At 50.1% G+C, this 17,720-nt stretch overlaps 1 protein-coding gene across 1 annotated transcript; it reads right to left on the bottom strand.

Annotated features, from left to right (window-relative positions):
* Window positions 1-1,315: 1,315 nt before the first annotated feature.
* LOC141989811 (protein mab-21-like 3) lies at window positions 1,316-17,218 on the bottom strand. The gene is made up of 7 exons (XM_074956728.1): window positions 16,635-17,218; window positions 15,833-15,914; window positions 15,486-15,512; window positions 10,790-10,852; window positions 3,819-4,086; window positions 3,088-3,238; window positions 1,316-2,068 (listed from the first exon to the last, which is right to left on the bottom strand). Exons 1-7 carry the CDS (start codon window positions 17,121-17,123, stop codon window positions 1,646-1,648), a joined length of 1,503 nt encoding a protein of 500 aa, XP_074812829.1. The 5' UTR covers window positions 17,124-17,218; the 3' UTR covers window positions 1,316-1,645.
* Window positions 17,219-17,720: the final 502 nt, after the last annotated feature.

The following is a 17,720-nucleotide window of genomic DNA, read 5'->3' on the forward strand; positions in this document are numbered from 1 at the left end:
GTGTTCATTGACGCGCCAGACACAGGGCTGGGTGCGGTGTCAACGTACACTAATGGAAAGGAGGAGAAACACTCCATCCTGTACCTGAGCAGGAAGCTGCTGCCCCAGGCTATGCCTGGGCTGGGCTCTTAGGAGGCCATACCCAGATCTATTCTGGAGGCACTTCACTGTGTACACTGACCACTTGCCCTGCCGTGGCTGCACCAGCTGAAAAGGGCCAATACCAAGCCCCTGAGGTGGAGTCTGTCCCTCCAGTAGCATGAGATGGAGGTGGCCCATGTTAAGGGGAGTGCCAATGTTATAGCTGATGCTTTGTCCCGGAGAGGGGGTCCCGAACCTCCCCAGGTCACTGGCTAAAGTGACCCCACTCAGTTCGGTCTCGAAGGGGGGAGATGTGATGAAGTGGGGTTTTATTCACCTTGTTATGTTGTATGTGAGCCTATGTGAGTCTTACTGTTTTGCATGAATACTGTGTGTGCCTCAGTTTCCCTCGGTATTACACCAATGTCTAGAGTGTGGTAATAAGGGAGTGTGACTTTTGCGGCGGCTGTTCCCGCTGGCTGCACCTATGCTATGGCTGTCCCCTTCCTAACTGGAGCCTAGGAGGGGGATGTGACCAGGTGAAAACCTTTTGCCCAGGAAGCAGACAAAGACAGGAGGAGGAGCAATGGGCAGAGGCAGGGGTCAGGCAGCTGAAAGTAGGTCAGTCTCGACTAGCTTGGAGCGCAGGGGAGGGCCAGAGCCCTGGCTCTGGGCTCCCCTCCTCCCAAGATGGATTAGGCTGAAAGTCACTGATTTCTGTGCTAACCGTGTCCTGTTCTACTCTATGTTCCTCTCGTCTAATACACTTTCCGTTTTACAATGCTGGTTCAGTCACGTCTGACTGCGGAGTTGGGGTGCAGGGCCCCCTGGCTTCCCCAGGAGTCCCACCTGGGCAGACTGGCTGTGGGAAGCACACGGTGTGGACGGGGATGCTGGATGCTCCAAGGTCAAACTCAGGATGGACGAAGCTGTGTAAGCTCCTTACCCTGGTGACAGTGCGCTCACCGAAAGTAGGCACGTTGCCCCAGGACCCTGAGTGGCTTCATGTGGGGCAATTCCAGAGCATCGCCTCCACGACTTCATGATACTCTCCCATGGGGGGCGCTGTGGGGAGGGGATGGGGCGTTGGCTGTGGGGGGGAACTCCCAGCTACACCAGCCCTGAGTGGGCTCTGTAGGTGGCACAGATGATCATGGCTGGTGCGTGTCAATCTCAAGAGCCAGAATCCCACAGCCCAGTAACTTTTTAATTACTGAATATTAGTCCATGTCACATCCATTATGCCCTGAATATTTTGCCCAGCTTCACCCAGACAGACCCATGATAAGAATGGGAGAAATTTTAAAGTGAGGGCAGTGGGAGAGGGGCTATATATTTGAGGGAAAAACCATGAAATTTTCAGCACTAACTCCAACCCTGGCCCCCATGGAGCTCAGCAATTTTCAAGTCAAACTGGTGATGCATGAGTATTTTACAGCTACTCAGATGACACGTTTCTCATTCTTAGCTATGGCTGTGGCTGCTTCCCGGCACAATCCTATAGCTGGGATCTGCTCCGCTGTTAAATCCTTCAGGGCTCAACCTGTTCCCTCCCTTGAACTGGCTAGGCCGTTACATTCTTGTTACCCGGCTCTTCCTCTTCCCACTCATACAGCTGTTTCTCCTCCAACTCCTTCAGCTTCTTCAGGTGGCTCGAATTAAATCCCTGGAGAGATGTCTCTGCTCTGCTGAAGGCCCCAGGACTCTCAGAATGCTTCTTGGGGACTCTCAGGGATATATAGTCTGCTGGATTCACCTCCAACAGCTCCCCCTCCTTGTTGAGGATCTGCAAGGCCAGGCACTCATAGAACCCGTTACCTTCCCTGTAGCGCTTGTTGAAGAGGTTAAAGTCACGCAGGAAATAGTGGGGGAGCTTTCTCTTGTTCACGCAGTGACGTAGGAGGCTCAGGAGGGTCTTCAGGGACGACTCCAGGGTCTCCCATTTCTCCGTCTCCGGGTGAATATCTTGGGCCCACAGAAGAACGGTCTGCACAGAGAGAGAGGAAACTTACATAGCCAAGACGAAGGAAATCTGTGTAACTCCTCGAGTTCTTCACACCAGCTTGGATTCTGACCCCACTGACCCCAATGGAGTGATAGCCTATTGAACCCAGCTGGGATCTGACCCCATTGACCCCAGTTGTGCAACAGCCAAGTGACTACAGCTGGGGGTCTGGCCCCATTGACCCCAATGGAGCTACAGCCCGCTGACCCCATCTGGGATCTGGCACCATTGACTCCAATGGAGCTAAGGCCGAGTGACACCAGCTGGGGGTCTGGCCCAGTCTTTTTGGTAGTTTCTGTTAAAGATTTTTGTTGGGTTCACACTCCCCTCCTCCCATCAGCAGTTCAGATTTTGTCTCTCCTGAATATTTTTATGGGTGACCAAGTTAGAGTTGGGGGATTGAGCAGTTCTTGAACTCAGACACTTGAGCGACACTGCAGAGAAAAAATGTCTGAGCTAAAGGTCTTCCAGGTTGACCTGAAGAAATACCTGCGCAGCCCCAAATCTGGCAATCTTGAGCATGTGAGTCAGACCCATCAGCCAGGCACCTAAAAGAGGAGTCTCTGGACCAGCTCAGAGCACCAGCCCACCCCGTCTGGCTTCCCATCTCCAGCTGTAGCAGGTCCCCAGTGCTTCAGGGGAAGTTGAAAGAAACCCAGAATGCGCCTGGCCAGTTGGGCACTGGGAGAATCTCTATGAGAAAATCCCCTTCCTGATCTCCGCAGATGATTAGCCTAAGCCCTGAAGCATGAGATTGGATCAGAGTGAAAATAGATTAGAATTATACAGTATCGCCAGGTCTCTGTGAGTCCTCCAGCAAAAGCAGAGAAGACACCCACACTCAACACGGATTGCACTGCCTGGGATCTGACACAACTCACAACATCTCAGACCAGAGCCTGAGTCCAGACAGACAGCTATCTATGCTTGAATTATTCCCCCCCCACCCCCAAGCATCCCCTTACAGCAGATGATCCCGCCCAGGCATGCTCGGAGAGTACCTTCAGGTGGTAAGACGTCAATATCTTGCCATATTCTGGGACCCAGCTCTCCTTGTTTATGAACTTCAGGAGTCTCAGAGCTTTCCGTCGCTGCCCCCCATCACTGTCGATGTCCCGGAGAAAAGCTGTCTCGGCATTAGCAAAAGAGAACCTGGAACCGAGGGAAAGAGCAACCTCATTGAATTTCAGTGAGCGAGGGATCTCGGCATAAACAGCCCCCACACCCCTAACCCTATCCCAGAGGCAGCCGCATTTCAGTGCCAGGTGCAGACTGCCAGTTCCCACTCACCAAAACCAAACCAAGGCACTCCTGAACGGGAATGAGTGTCCACACCGGGGCTATCCCAGTATAACTAGACTGGTTTAAATTCAAGCCGTGGCTTAAACCAAAGAAGGTTTCCCATGTAGACAAGGCCCAAGTTTCATTTTTTCCCTTTGCCACTAACTTTTCCAGAGTTCAAGAGTGGAAAAAGAAGGAAAAGGAATAGATGGGGAGGAAACCAGCCTGGAACCCATCCCTCTATTGGATTCACTGGCCAAAAAAGGGGACAGAGGATGAAAAAAAAAAAAAAACAAATTCAACGTTTCAGAAATTCAGAAATTTTTTTTAAGTTTTCAAAAGCTGAACATTTCAGTTCGAGTCAAAATGAAAATCTCTCTCTGGGAAATAAAAATGTTGATTCAGGACCAAGGGAACATTTCAGTTCCTTTCAGCGGTGGATCTTTTTTACCTCCAGAAACCATCTTTGGCCACTATGTCAGCACCGACTCTCCCAACTTCCTCTCCCTTCTGGCGGAATCTTTCCTGGCTGTTGCCTGGCTCCTTGTCCCACCAGTCGGACAGCCTGGCCAGGTCGTTTGTCTGCCAGTCTTCAGACAACACCACCTTATCCTGGACAGCAGGGACCAGATCCACAGAGACTAGCTCCTCCTCGCCCAGCCGGAAAATCAGCTGCACAGCCGGGCATTTGGGGTCCCAAGGCTGCAGTGTGATTCTCTCTATGAGATGGGGAGAAAAGAGAAGATCCAGTGATGCATACAGACACATAGGGTTGGGCAGGTTCTCAGATCTACCAGTTACAGATGTGGTTAAAGCTGCTGGCCCTGCTAACAGATGCTGGGGGAAGAGGGAGGGCTCTGTGTGCCCCCCATTTCCCCCCCTTATCACCAAAATCCATACGATTCCATTTGTTGATGGCTAGAAATTTCCCTGAAAGTTCGGCACAGATCGGATGTGGCATTTGCACAGCCAGTGAGTGTAAACCCTAGTGTAGACACTCCACAGATGCTGGTCCCTGGTCATGATTCACCCTAGGCCGGGCCCTAGGCTACAATACAACTTGCAAACACGTGCTAAACTATAACCTGTCCTGCCTGGTAGAGCAAACAAGCGTCTGGTGTATTAAGAGTCTAGGAATTTAGAGATGTGCCCTGGAAGTTGGGGTGGAGAACACAGGTTAGCCGCGTACAGCAGTTCACCACACATGGTCTCCAGTTGGTTTTATTAAAAGTTTTATTCCTTTCTCATTCACTGGATGGTTGTTTCATGCAGTGGCTCTCAGCCTTTCCACACTGCTGTACCCCTCGGCAGCTGAGTTGTCTTGCCTACCCCCAAGTTTCACCTCTGAAAAATGACTTACAAAATCAGACACAAAAATACAGAAGTGTCGCAGCCACACTGTTACTGACAAATTGCTGACTAATTTCTCATTTTTACCACAGAATTTTAAACTAAATCAATTGGAATATAAATATTGTCCTGACGTTTCAGTGTATGGTTTATAGAGCAGTACAAACAAGTCATTGTCTGTAGGAAATTTTAGTTTGGACTGACTTTGCTAGTGCATTTTATGTAGCCTGTTGTAAAACTAGGCAAATATCTAGATGAACTGAGGTACCCCCGGGAGACCTCTGTGTATCCCCAGGAGTATGTGTAGCCCGGGTTGAGAACCACTGGTTTAATGACCCCCCAGATCAGTACATGTGAAGCAGCAAACAGAGAAGAACAAAGGCTTGTGTTTGTATTTTATGAAGCTAGTAGTAGTTTGACTACTTTATGAAGGGGAAAAAAAGCTAAAAATGGATGTGTTGCAACTTCCATCCAGTCTGCCATTGTCAGGGAATGTTGCAGAGAACTGGGGGGAAAAAAATCAAGCAGAGATCTGAATTGTATTCAGCAACCAGAGGGGCGGAGGAGAAAAGTGATCCTGTGAAATCATCTATCTTTTTGCATGTTGTTGGGGAGAAAGCATTGGATAGTTATAATGACTTTAAGTTTGAAGAAGGTGAAAGCAAGAAATTAAGTCCAATACTGACTACATTTGAGGAACATTGCATGCCGAAAGTAGTGAGACCTTAGAGAGAGAATTTTTTTTACACGCGCGCAGAAAACTGGTGACGCCACAGAGGAATATGTCAAAGAATTAAGGAAACTCAGTAACACCTATGACTTTGGTGAGCTGGCAGATTCTCTGGTCAGAGATAGAATCATTTGGGGCATTAAAGACAACGTGTTAAGAAAGGGACTGCTCCATAATGGAGACTAACTTTAGAAAAAGCTCCCCAGATATTCAGGACAACAGAAACTGTGAAAGCACAAGCCAAAGAGCTGAATCCACAAGAAGGGGTTACCCAAGTACTGTGAAAGAATATAGACAGACTAGGTCAAATCAAATTGTGGAACCACTCGCTATGAAGACCACTGCTAGGAGGAAGACTGGGTACAGGCGGTGACGTGGAAGGTGTGGATCACAGCGTGGCCCCAAACAGTGCGTTGCCTTTCGGAAACTCCGTCGTAAACGTGGGGAAAATAATCCTTTTGCAAAATGCTGCAGATCCCAAATGCAGAACAGTCAAGTGCATTCAGTTCAAGACAGTCTGGGTTGAGGAGTTTTTCACAGATGTTCTGGGATCTAGCAAGCCCGATGAGAGGGACTGGATACGACAGCCTGTGACAGCGAATGGAGCAATTATCCCACTGAAAGTGGGCACAGGCACTCAGGTTAATATGCTGTCTGAACAAGATTATGAGAAACTGAAAATAAGACCAAAACTGGGACCAACCAAAATCAAAGTACCTGGTTATTCTGGAACAAATATACCAGTGAAGGGCGGGGAGGGTGTGTGTGCCTTGCTAGCATCAACCTAAAAACATCATGTACAGGCTCCCATTCATTGCAGTGCCAAAAGGGGGTGACACCAATCTTAGGCCTGGCTGCATGTGAGAAACTCAGTCTGGTAAAATCGGTGCTCTCACTGCAAGATCATACTGAACCTGGCTAGGAGCCTCTTTCGGGAATATCATGACCTGTTTCCAGGGTTGGGTTGCTCACAGGGTGAACAGACAATCCAGATAAACAAGCAGGTCCTTCCAGTTACCCAGTCATGTAGAAAGGTGCCATTTGCACTCTGCGATCAACTCAAGGCTGAGCTCACAAGGATGGAAGCAATGCAAGTAACACAAAAAATTGAGGAGCCAACAAAATGGGTCAGCTCCCTAGTCATTGTGGAGAAAAGTAACATCCAGCTACACATGTGCTTAGATCCCAGAGACCTCACTAAGGCTCTAGGGAGAGACCATTTCAAACTACCAGCCAGAGAAGAGATTATGGCTCAATTTGCAAATGCTTAATATTTCAGTAATTGGATGCATCCTCGGGTTTTTGGCAGCTAAAATTAACTGAAGAAAGCTCAAAACTATGGCCATGTAATTCCCTGCTTGTTGGGAAGATACAGATTCTTGCACTTTACCCTTCAGCAGAGCTTCACCACCAGACGTGTGCCACAAAACCATGCATATGGTCTATGAACATACTAACGGTGACCTCAGTGGAGGACATAATCATCTGGGGCCCAAAGGAAAAGGAGCATGATCGTAGACTTCGGGAAGTCCTGGATGCAACTAGAACTGCAAACTTCAAACTCGATAGGGAGAAAGGTGTTTTCGGGGTTACAGAACAGACTTTTGTTGGAGACATTATTTCCAACAAAGGTGTAAAACCAGCGAAGAGGAAGAAATGATACCCCAGCTGCAGTCAAAGGAAGATTTCCAACAGTTCCTGGGAATGGTTCATTAGCTCTGCGAAAGCTCCCAGAGAATACAAATGAATGGTCCTGGGGCGCAGAACAGAAGGAATCATGGGAAAGTTTAAAACAGCAACGGATCCAAGAGCCAGTGTTGAAGTTCTGTGCCGACTGAATAGGAAGGCCGTCTGAAATCTCCGCAGATGCTTCACAGTCTGGGTTAGGAGCAGTGATTTTACAGCAGAATGAGGATTGTTGGCAGCCAGTGGCATATGCATCCAAATCCCTGACTGAGGCAGAAACCAGATACACAGAGATTGAGAGGAGCTTTTAGGAATATTGTTTGCCTGTGAGAGATTCAGTCAGTATATTTGTGGTTGGACAGTGAAAGTTGAAACAGATCACAAGCCCCTGGTAGCGTTATTTAGCAAACTGCTAAACGCCTGAACCTTAAGGATTCAGAGGATGAGGATAAAGCCGCAAACGGAGGATTTGGTTGTGACCTACACACCCGGGAAATTCCTCTTCGCGGCAGATGCACTTTCCAGAGCAGTGGCTCCCACGAACCCAGAGCAGACTTTAGAGACAGGGACGTAGGCCTATGTAGGTCTGCTTGTAAAGGCAATTCCAGTAGCTAACAGGAAACTGCAGCAAATGAGAGAGGAAATGCGGTAAGACGAATCGTCGGGGACCCTTAAAGAAGTGACCATTAAAGCGTGGCCAGAAGAAATAAGCAGTTGCTGTCCCGGCATAAGACACTATTGGAACAGCCGACATGAACTTACGGTGATGGGGGTGATTTTCCAGGGCAGTAAGGTTGTAATTCCAACGAGCTGCCGAAAAGTAATGCTAGGGACGATCCCGGAGGGACATGTAGCAATTGAAAAGCGCAAACAACGAGCATGAGAGGTGTGGTGTAGGCTGAAGATCACTCACGGCATTACTAACGTGGTAAGAAACGGCTTTTCATGCCTGAAATACAAGCCAAGCCAACAAGCAGAGCTGCTGAGACCTCATCCAGGTCCACAAAGGCCTTATGAGAAGGTCGGCATTGACTGCGTTACCTGGCAATCAAAGGATTATTCAATAGTCACAGATTATTATTATTAGTCCAGTTGGATATTAGGAAACACTATTTCACTAGGAGGATGGTGAAGCACTGGAATGGGTTCCCTAGGGAGGTGGTGGAATCTCCTTCCTTAGAGGTTTTTAAGGTCCGGCTTGACAAAGCCCTGGCTGGGATGATTTAGTTGGGGTTGGTTCTGCTTTGAGCAGGGGGTTGGACTAGATACCTCCTGAGGTCCCTTCCAACCCTGATATTCTAGGAGTCTATGATTAGTCTCTAAATCTAGAAATTTGAAAGCTGCATAGTACGAACAGTAGTCAGTGGTAGCCGGCATGAAGGGAATCTTCTCCTGACACAGAATTCCAGATGAAGTCTTCAGCGATAATGGGCTGCCATTTTCCAGTGCAGATTTTAGGCAATTTGTCCTGGATTGGGATTTTCATCACAAAAAATCAAGTCCAAATTACCCCCAATCTGATGGATTTGTGGAAAGGTCTGTACAGACAGTAAAGAATTTAACATTGGGGGCGATCTGTATAAAGCATTACTGTTTACCAAAGTACACCCCCGGAGAATGGCTTTTCTCCAGCTCAGCTGGTAATGGGAAGAATTTACCAGTCACTGATAACTTGCTGAAATCTCATAACAATGAAACCATATGGAAGATGAAAGACAATCAGAAGCGGAAGCAGAAACTTTATATTGAGAAAAGGGCCCGTGATCTCCCATCTCTAACCCAGATGATAGAGGTGGGATCCCTCAGGCACACTCTAATACTTGGGGCCAAAGGGGCACCATTAAAGAACAGCTGCATTCGCGGTCTAAGGTAGACCAGACAGACCAGGGAGACACGTTTTGATGAAATTGAAGGGATCTACGAGTAATCCCAGAAAGTTCCAACACACTGACAGTAGATGTGGACTCTGGCATTTCCCATCTGACTGATCCTTTATCATCCACACACAAAGGAGAAACTGTCGAAGGAACACGAGAACTCCTCAGACTCCAGTGAAAGGCTGGTACTGAGAAGATCAGAGCAGGAGATTAAATGTTCTGACTCACAGATTCTTACTAACCTTTCTGGAGAAGGGGAAGTTGAGGAAAGTGAGTGGTAAAAACTCACTCCAGAGTGATGTGCTGGCAACCTTTCCTTGCTAGGTAGCTGACACATTGGGTTTATGGAAATCTACTAAGTGGGTGGAGAATTTAATGCATGTGCTGCTAGATAGATGTTAGCTTTTTATATATATCTGTAGGTAAGAGTTCATTCGTTTTTCTTTAAGAGGGAAGCTGTAGAGACATGTTTGTGGAAGATTTAGAGATGCTCCCTCAAAAGGGACAGTTTATGAATATAGGAATTTCGAGCTGTGCCCTGGAAGCTGGGGTTGAGAACCCCATGTAGCCCTGTTCAGCAGTTCTCCGCAGACGCTCTCTATTTTGGTTTATTACAGGTTTTATTCCTTTCTCTTTCACTAGTTTGTTGTTTAATGAACCCCAAAATCGTTACAATCACTGTCTGTGTAAGGTGAATGTAACATCGCTGCACAGGATGGCTCTTCAGAAATTGGTAAGATACAGAACCTTCTTCTTGTACCATATTAATAAAGCTGCCTTGGCTATTTGGTCTCGGGTATATTTCATCATGAAATATCAAATCAAAGTGTGGTCAAGCAACTGACTATACAATTTATTAACAGCACAAGTGTCCCTCCTGGCCTTGGAATATATGAAAGGTCTTGTTTTCTACAACTACAGCTGAGACCTCACCTCTGCTCAGCAGAGCAGAACAATTACCTCTTCTATCTTACACACAAGTGTAATATTTCCAGACAATAGATCTATGATTGTTTTCTGTGTTGTAAAGAAATGGCCCAAAAGAAAATAAATGCTAAAGAATGTTGGGAGTCATTAGGAAAGGGAAAGATAATAAGACAGAAAACATCATATTGCCTTTATATAAATCCATGGTTTGCCCACACCTTGAATACTGCGTGCAGATGTGGTCACTCCATCTCAGAAAAGATACATTGGAATTGGAAAAAGTTCAGAAAATGACTAGGGGTATGGAATGGCTTCTGTATTAGGAGAGATTAATAAGATTGGGACCTTTCAGCTTGGAAAAGGGACAGCTAAGGGGGGATCTGATTGAGGTCTACAAAATCATGACTGGTATAGAGAAAATAGATAAGGAAGTGTTATTTACTACTTCTCATAATACAAGAACTAGGGGTCACCAAATGAAATTAATAGACAGCAGGTTTAAAACAAACAAAAGGTAGTACTTCTTCATACAATGCACAGTCAACCTGTGGAACTCCTTGCCAGAGGATGTTGTGAAGGCCAAGACCATAACAGGGTTCAAAAAAGTACTAGATAAATTCATGGAGGATAGGTCCATCGATGGCTATTAGCCAGGATGGCGTTCCTAGCCTCTGTTTGCCAGAAGCTGGTTTTGGGTGACAGGGGAAGGATCACTTGATAATTGCCCTGTTCTGTTCATTCCCTCTGGGGCACCTGGCATTTGCCATTGTCGGTAGACAGGGTACTGGGCTGGATGGACCTTTGCTCTGACCCAGTATGGCCGTTCTTATGTTCTTAAAATGTCCAACTTACCTTTTATTGATTTATGAATCTGAGGCACTCTAGGTTTGATCATTCTTGCTTGGAACACTGGGTCTAGAAGGAGAGAGAGGGGAAGGAAATTGTGGGATCAGCATTACCAAAATTTCTTTTGGCCCATCATTGTTTGCTCCTATTTTATAAGGTCAAGTTAAAAGTTTCCAAAGCTGACTGCCTAAAGTTTGGTACCTAAATCCATATTTAAGCCTCCGCTGTGACAGTTCTGACAAACCCAGGCATCTCTCTGTGACAACTGTCTCCACTTTATAAAAGTTATCAGCACCTCTGGGCCAGAGATTGCGTGCTGGCTGGTTGAGGTGAGTTACTGAACTCTGTCCAGGAGCTAAAACCGACGGTGGACAATCACTGCAGACCCCTGGACCGGTAAACACTTCCAAAGAAGGACCCCCAGTGCTCTGAGTGTAGCCAGAGGGGGCACCTGTGGTGTGACTGGGCCTTCATGGATTGCAGCAATGGGCAAGCCTGGACAGCCAATGCGAGAGCTCACAAACAGGGAGTCATAAATATAAAGGGAAGGGTAACAACCTTTATGTATGCAGTAACATATATCCCTCCTGCCAGAGGCACAGAATCATTTACCTGTAAAGGGTTAAGAAACTCAAATAATCTAGTTCGCACCTGACCAGAAGGACCAATGGGGAAAGAAGATACTTTCAAATTCTGGGGTGGGGCGGAGGGGAGGTTTGGTTTGTGCTCTTTGTTTGTGTGTTCTCTCGGAGCCAGAGAGGGACCAGGACAGGAAAACCCATCTCTTAAAACTCTGCCTAAAATAAGCATCTAGGATTACAAAAATTGTAAGTAAGCCAGGGAAGGCGTCAGATTATCTTTTGTTTTAGCTGGCGAATTTTCCCTATGCTAAGCGGGAGGTTTATTCCTGTTTTCTGTAACTTTGAAGTTATTCCTAGAGGGGAATCCTCTGTGTTTTAAATCTTTTTATTACCTTGTAAATTTACCTTCCATCCTGATTTTACAGAGGTGATTCTTTTACTTTTTTTTAAATACAATTCTTCTTTTAGAGCCTGATTGATTTTCAGGGTCTTAAAAACCCAGGGGGGTTGATCTGTGCTCACTAGTACCAATTGGTGAGGATATTATTCTCAAGCCTCCCCAGGAAAGGGGGTGTAGGAGTTTGGGGGGATATTTTGTGGGGGTAGGGCTCCAAGTGGCCCTCCCTGAATGTTTGTTTAAATCACTTGGTGGTGGCAGCAATATCGTCCAAGGACAAGGAAAGAAATTTGTGCCTTGGGGGAAGTTTTTAATTGAAGCTGGTAGAAATGAGCTTAGGGGGTCTTTCATGCGGGTCCCCAGATCTGTACCCCAGAGTTCAGAGTAGGGAGGGAACCTTGACACAGGGCCTGGCCAAAATGACAGTACCGGTGAGGGTCACTGGGGCCGAAGTGACAGGCCTAAGGACTCAGGATGCAATCAGACATCAGTGTGGAAGAACTTAGTGCAGGCCCGTGATCCACCTGGCGCCACGATCTGCTGGCAAAGCATCCATAGGATGTCTGGCCCTATCCCATGGAGGAAGTGCAGCTGATGGCAGGGAACCATATGGAATCTTGCTGTATGGGGTTGTAACCCACTTTGGCTTACCCTGTAATCTCAGGTCAGGATCTGAAGCATTTCGGGGAGATCCTGGGACCGTGGGATGGAGACCAGCTGGAGGGATCCAGTCCTGGTCTAGGGACAATGGAAACAACCAAACCAGGGGAACTCGTTGGAGCTGGTGAGAGAGAAGACCCAGAAGATGGAACCTCCCTGCAGCCAGGAAGCTTGACCCAGCACCCCACCAACTGCCAGGCACCCGAGGTAATAAGTATCAAGTGGCCAATGCAAAAGTGGATTTCCAAGAGAACACTAAGACCAGACCCTGAGTTGGGAATTTGAACACAGAGCTATGGCTAATGGCGAAGAGATCGACCCTTTGAATGCAGAAATGAACAACTGCACCAGGTGACAGTGAACCCCCAAACCAGGGAAATAGGGTTCAGCTTCTGGTCCCCAAGAGATCTGAAAATGAGTCTTACACCCAGTTCAATTGGTGCCATGAGGTGGGTACTTGGGGAGGGAGAAAACACTGGAAAGGGTGAGCCTCAGATTTCACTGGCCTGGGATACCGACTGTCACCTGGGGGGGGCCAAGAGAACCCCAAAGTCTCCCCTGGTCCCCCTCCTGGTGCTGGAGGTACCCTTTGAATGAACAGGCCTGGACTTAATAGGGCCACTCGAGAAAAACCCGTTGGGTTCTTGGCACGTATTGGTGACAGAGGATTACAGGACACAGTACACCTGAGGCTATTCTCCCCCCGCCCCCCAGCCGCTGCATGACAAACACACCCACCATTGCGACCAAACTCATGAAGGTCTTCACCGGGGTCAGGATACCTAGAGAAATCCTGGTGGACCGGGGGTCCAATTTCACATCAAGACTGATGCAGGAATTGCATGAGCTGCTAAAGGTCAAATCCCTCAAGACATCAGTCTACCATCAGCAGACGGATGGGTTAGTGGAGTGGTTCAAAGGGACCATGAAGATGGTGCTGAAAAAGTTTGCAGCCTCTAACCTCTGCCACTGGGACCGAATGCTACCCCTGTATGGGAGGTCCCTCAAGCCTCCACAGGGTTTTTGCCATTTGAGCTGCTGTATGGGAGACCACACCAGGGGATTCTGGGCCTCCTTTGGGAATCCTGGGAAGAATGTCAGGAACCCAGAGCTACGGGCTCCTTGCAGTATGTGCTCCAGCTACGGGAGAGGCTAAGAGTGCTAGGGGGTTGCAAAGGAGAACCTCACTACAGCTCAGCATTGCCAGGAACACACCTACAATCAAGAGCCCCGATGACACAAGCCTGGGACAGTATATTATTGTTACTACCAAGCTCCGAGTCAGCTGGCCAGATAGCAAGGACCATGTGAGGCGATAAGAAGGGTAGGGCTGGTTGACTTTGAGATTTGTCAGTCTGGGAAGCGTAAAGAGATGCAGATATATCCCGTTAACCTCCTAAGAGGCCTGGAGAGATCAAGAAGGCCCTGCTCATATCCTTCTATTCCCCGAGCTGGAGCTAGGCCCTCAAGCTATGACATCTCAAGATCTGCACCCAATTCAAACCCAGCTCCAACCTGAACAATGGGCACAGAAGCTACAGCTAGTTCAGACGTTTTCCTCGGTGTTCTCAGCACACCCAAGGCAGATGCATTTGATCAACAACTTCATACAGACCGAGCTGGGGCACAAAGTCCAGGAGAGCCCCTGGCTCCGGACAAGGAGGATGTGGAAAATGGTATACAAAGAGCTGCAGCCTATGCTAGCCCTAGGAGTCATCAAGGAATCCCCGCAGCGGGTGGAGGAGTACGACTGAGCTGGTGCCAAAGACAGACCGGTCGATTCGATTTTGCATAGACATTAGGAAAGTCCAAGCAATACCCAGGTTACCCAATCCTGGGGTGCAGAGCTGCTGAACTGGCTGTGGACTGCTGGACCTTAGACCACTGTCGACCTGTACTGGTAGACCCCATTGTTGGTGGAGTTCGGGGCTTGGCCAGCTGTTACGGGCGGGCTGTACTGGACTTTGCCACAACAGCAGCCCCAAAAGGTTAAATGGATGGAAGCTGGTGACAGTATGTTCAAAGCCTTAAAGAACCATCTAACCCACAAGCTGGGTCCTCTTCTACCCTGGCTTCTCAAAACAGTTCACCCTACAGATGGGCATCTTGCAGACGGGCCTTGGGGCAGGGCTACCCCAGAAGGTGGATGACGAGGGACACCCAACTCTCTACAGAAAGCTGTTCCCTCGGGCAGTAAACTGCTGGACCATCAAAAAGGAAGCCTTGACACCTCTCTCCATCAGGGCTGAGCAAGGGTACCCCCAAAACTGGAGCACCCTAACATCACATCCTCATTCACCTTCAGCGTCTAACCCAGGAACAACATGTGCTGCAGACACAGCATCCACAACTCTGACAGCATTTCAGAATATGACCTGGGGCTGACTTCTGCTCTCAGTTAAAGGCGTTCAGAGTAGCAGCCGTGTTAGTCTGTATTCGCAAAAAGAAAAAGAGGACTTGTGGCACCTTAGAGACTAACCAATGTATTTGATCCGATGAAGTGAGCTGTAGCTCACGAAAGCTTATGCTCAAATACATTGGTTAGTCTCTACGGTGCCACAAGTCCTCCTGTTCACACCCCCCCAGCCCTGCCCCCACCCCTGCCCCAAAGTCCTGGCCCAAACTCCACCCCTCCCTGCCCCTATTGGACCCCCCCCAATCCCCGGCCCCGCCTCCTCCCCCAGCACGCTGCTGGGTCCTGCTTCTCCCACCTCCGTCCCAGCGTTTGTGCCGGGAAGCAGCTGTTTCACGCACGCAGCAAACCTGGGAGGGAGGGGAGAACGCGGCGTGCTGCGGGAGGAGGCGGAGCGGAGGTAAGCTGGGGCGGGGAGCTGCCGGTGGGTGTTCTGCACCCACCAATTTTTCCCTGTGGGTGATCCAGCTCCGGAGCACCCACAGAGTCAGCACCGATGTCTAGAGTCACCCCACTGTAGTTAGGGAGTGACTCCGGATTGACCCCAGGGAGCTGAGATCAGTACCTGGTCAATCTGCTCTCGTATTTGGCACTCTAATACACATGGCCCACAGTTATTTGACAATATCCCGCCATTTATTTCATACTCACCGTTGTCTCTGGGGTGGCTGTTTTCATCTGAAGATAGAGGAAATCGAAAACGAAAGTGTTATGAGCAATTACCCAGATGGTTCCTTTAACAGCTGATCCCTCCCCATAACCCCAAGCCTGTCCCCACTCCTCAACTTCATCTTCCTAGCTTCCTGGTCCCTCCCCCACCCTCCCATACCCCCCAATCCCACTTCAATGCCCAGTCCACCCTCTCACCCCCTACGATCTGATGCCCACCCCCAAATTCACCCTCCCAGGACCCCAACTCCTCTGCTGACTCCACATTCCAAGCCCCCCAGACCCTGGCTCCCACATATCCACCCTTCTGCTCCCGCCCCCCAAATTACCTGCAGTCAGAGCATTTTGCACATATCTGTGGAAGTCCTGCAGGATGTGGACAGGATCCAAGTGGCGATTGTCGATGCTTCCCTGGGAAAGGAGGGGAAAATCCATCAGATCTTTTCTCCACCTACCTCACAAGCCATCAGGGATCGAATGTAGGACAAAGCCCCAAATCACAGGGCACAACAAATTAATCCTGCTGGAAGGTTAAAATGCTGCGAGATTCCTGCTTGGGATGGTAACTAAGAGACCTGCCTGCAGTATTATCAACACCAAGGTTTACAATTCTGGCCTGGGGCACCCAAAATACGTAGCCACTGTTATTGTTTCCATTTGTTTTTTAATTTAAATAGTTCATCTGGAATGCCATTGAGGCTGCGGGTCGGGAATGAGGGGCACCGGCAGGGCTGGGGGGGGGGGTCAGGGCTGGGCTAGCGGGGGGCTGCGGGTCAGGAGTGAGGGGCACCGGCAGAGCTGGGGGGGGTCAGGGCTGGGCTAGCGGGGGGCTGTGGGTCAGGAGTGAGGGGCACCGGCAGAGCTGGGGGGGGTCAGGGCTGGGCTAGCAGGGGGCTGCGGGTCGGGAGTGAGGGGCACCGGCAGGGCTGGGGGGGCAGGGCTGGGCTAGCAGGGGGCTGCGGGTCAGGAGTGAGGGGCACCGGCGGGGCTGGGGGGGCAGGGCTGGGCTGGCAGGGGCTGCGGGTCAGGAGTGAGGGGCACCGGCAGGGCTGGGGGGGGCAGGGCCGGGCTAGCAGGGGGCCGGCGGGGGGTGAGCCCAGGGCCGGGCTAGCAGGGGTGGGTTCACCTCACTTGGAACCGATCCCTCGCTCCTGCCCCGGGGTTCCCTGTACGCGGGGCCGGCTCATCGCAGTAGGCGGTCGCCCCGTCCGCTCTCAGGGTGTCCAGATCCACCACCAACCTGCTCCCGCAGCGGAACAGCGACACCCCTTGGGCCCCGTAGATGTAGGTGGGGAGCCGCCGGTCAAGGGCGCTCGGGTCCCGGACCGTCCTGCGGCCCCGCAGCCGGAGCTCGGGGGGGAAGCGCAGCGGGATGAGAAAGTCGAAGTTGCTGGCGCTCTCGCTGGCGCGGCTCTGGAGCTGCAGCCCCTGCCGGTGGCTCCCCGTGGGCTGGGCACCCTCGGAGTACAGCCCGGTGCTGCTTTGATACAGCCACTCCACGAGCTTGGCCACCGTCTTTTCCACCACCTCGTAGCTCCTCCACGCGCAAAAGTCTTCATCGTCCCCTCGCACAAACACGCTGGCGTCGTAAAACCGCTGCAGGAAACCTTCCCCGGCCATCCCGCCGCTCTCGCCTCTCCCTGCAGCCCCACGGCTCGGAGCAGGGCCCAGAAACTGTGCGGCTACAGCCGCCGCCGCTTTCAGTTTCCGGCAGCGGCTCCTCCCCCCAGTTAACGGGAGGAGCTTAGCGCTCGCAGGCCGCCTTGGGAGCTGTGGAGACGGGACCAGCCACCTTGCTGTTGGAGGCGCTGAGGCAGCCCGGGGTGTTGTTCTGGGATCAGGCCCGTGATCCAGAAGGGAAGCCCGGCTGGGCTCTTAGAAGATGAAGTTTACCGACTGGGAGTTACACACAGAAGGGTCATCACAAGCTGCTGCGTTGAATCTGGTTTAATCTAAGTGGGGTGGGTTTTCAACCCCAGGAGTTGGCGGCTTTGTCAGTCGGTGAAGAGACCTGCAGGCCCCTACACAGCATTTAGAAAAGCAGCCGGGATCCCCCGACATCCCCAGACAGCTGTCCCAACCAACCCAGACGAAGCGCAGAGGGGCAGGAGGACTGTCCGAGCGACCCAGAGGCAGCCGTGTTGAACGAGGTGTGCGCTCAGCGAGGGGCGTGACACCAACACTTGTGGTTTTTATCACAAGCGTCAACATAAAAGC

This window comes from Natator depressus, chromosome 6 (assembly GCF_965152275.1).
Source record: "Natator depressus isolate rNatDep1 chromosome 6, rNatDep2.hap1, whole genome shotgun sequence".
In the NCBI taxonomy this organism is placed as follows: Eukaryota; Metazoa; Chordata; order Testudines; family Cheloniidae; genus Natator; species Natator depressus.

Coding starts and splice junctions, on each gene's coding strand:
- LOC141989811 (XM_074956728.1), bottom strand. CDS start 17,123: ATGGCCGGGGAAGGTTTCCTGCAGCGGTTTTACGACGCCAGCGTGTTT. Junction 15,915..16,634: donor GAGCGAGGGATCGGTTCCAA/GTGAGGTGAACC, acceptor CTCCTTTCCCAG/GGAAGCATCGACAATCGCCA. Junction 4,087..10,789: donor GATTCATAAATCAATAAAAG/GTAAGTTGGACA, acceptor CCCATCTCATAG/AGAGAATCACACTGCAGCCT.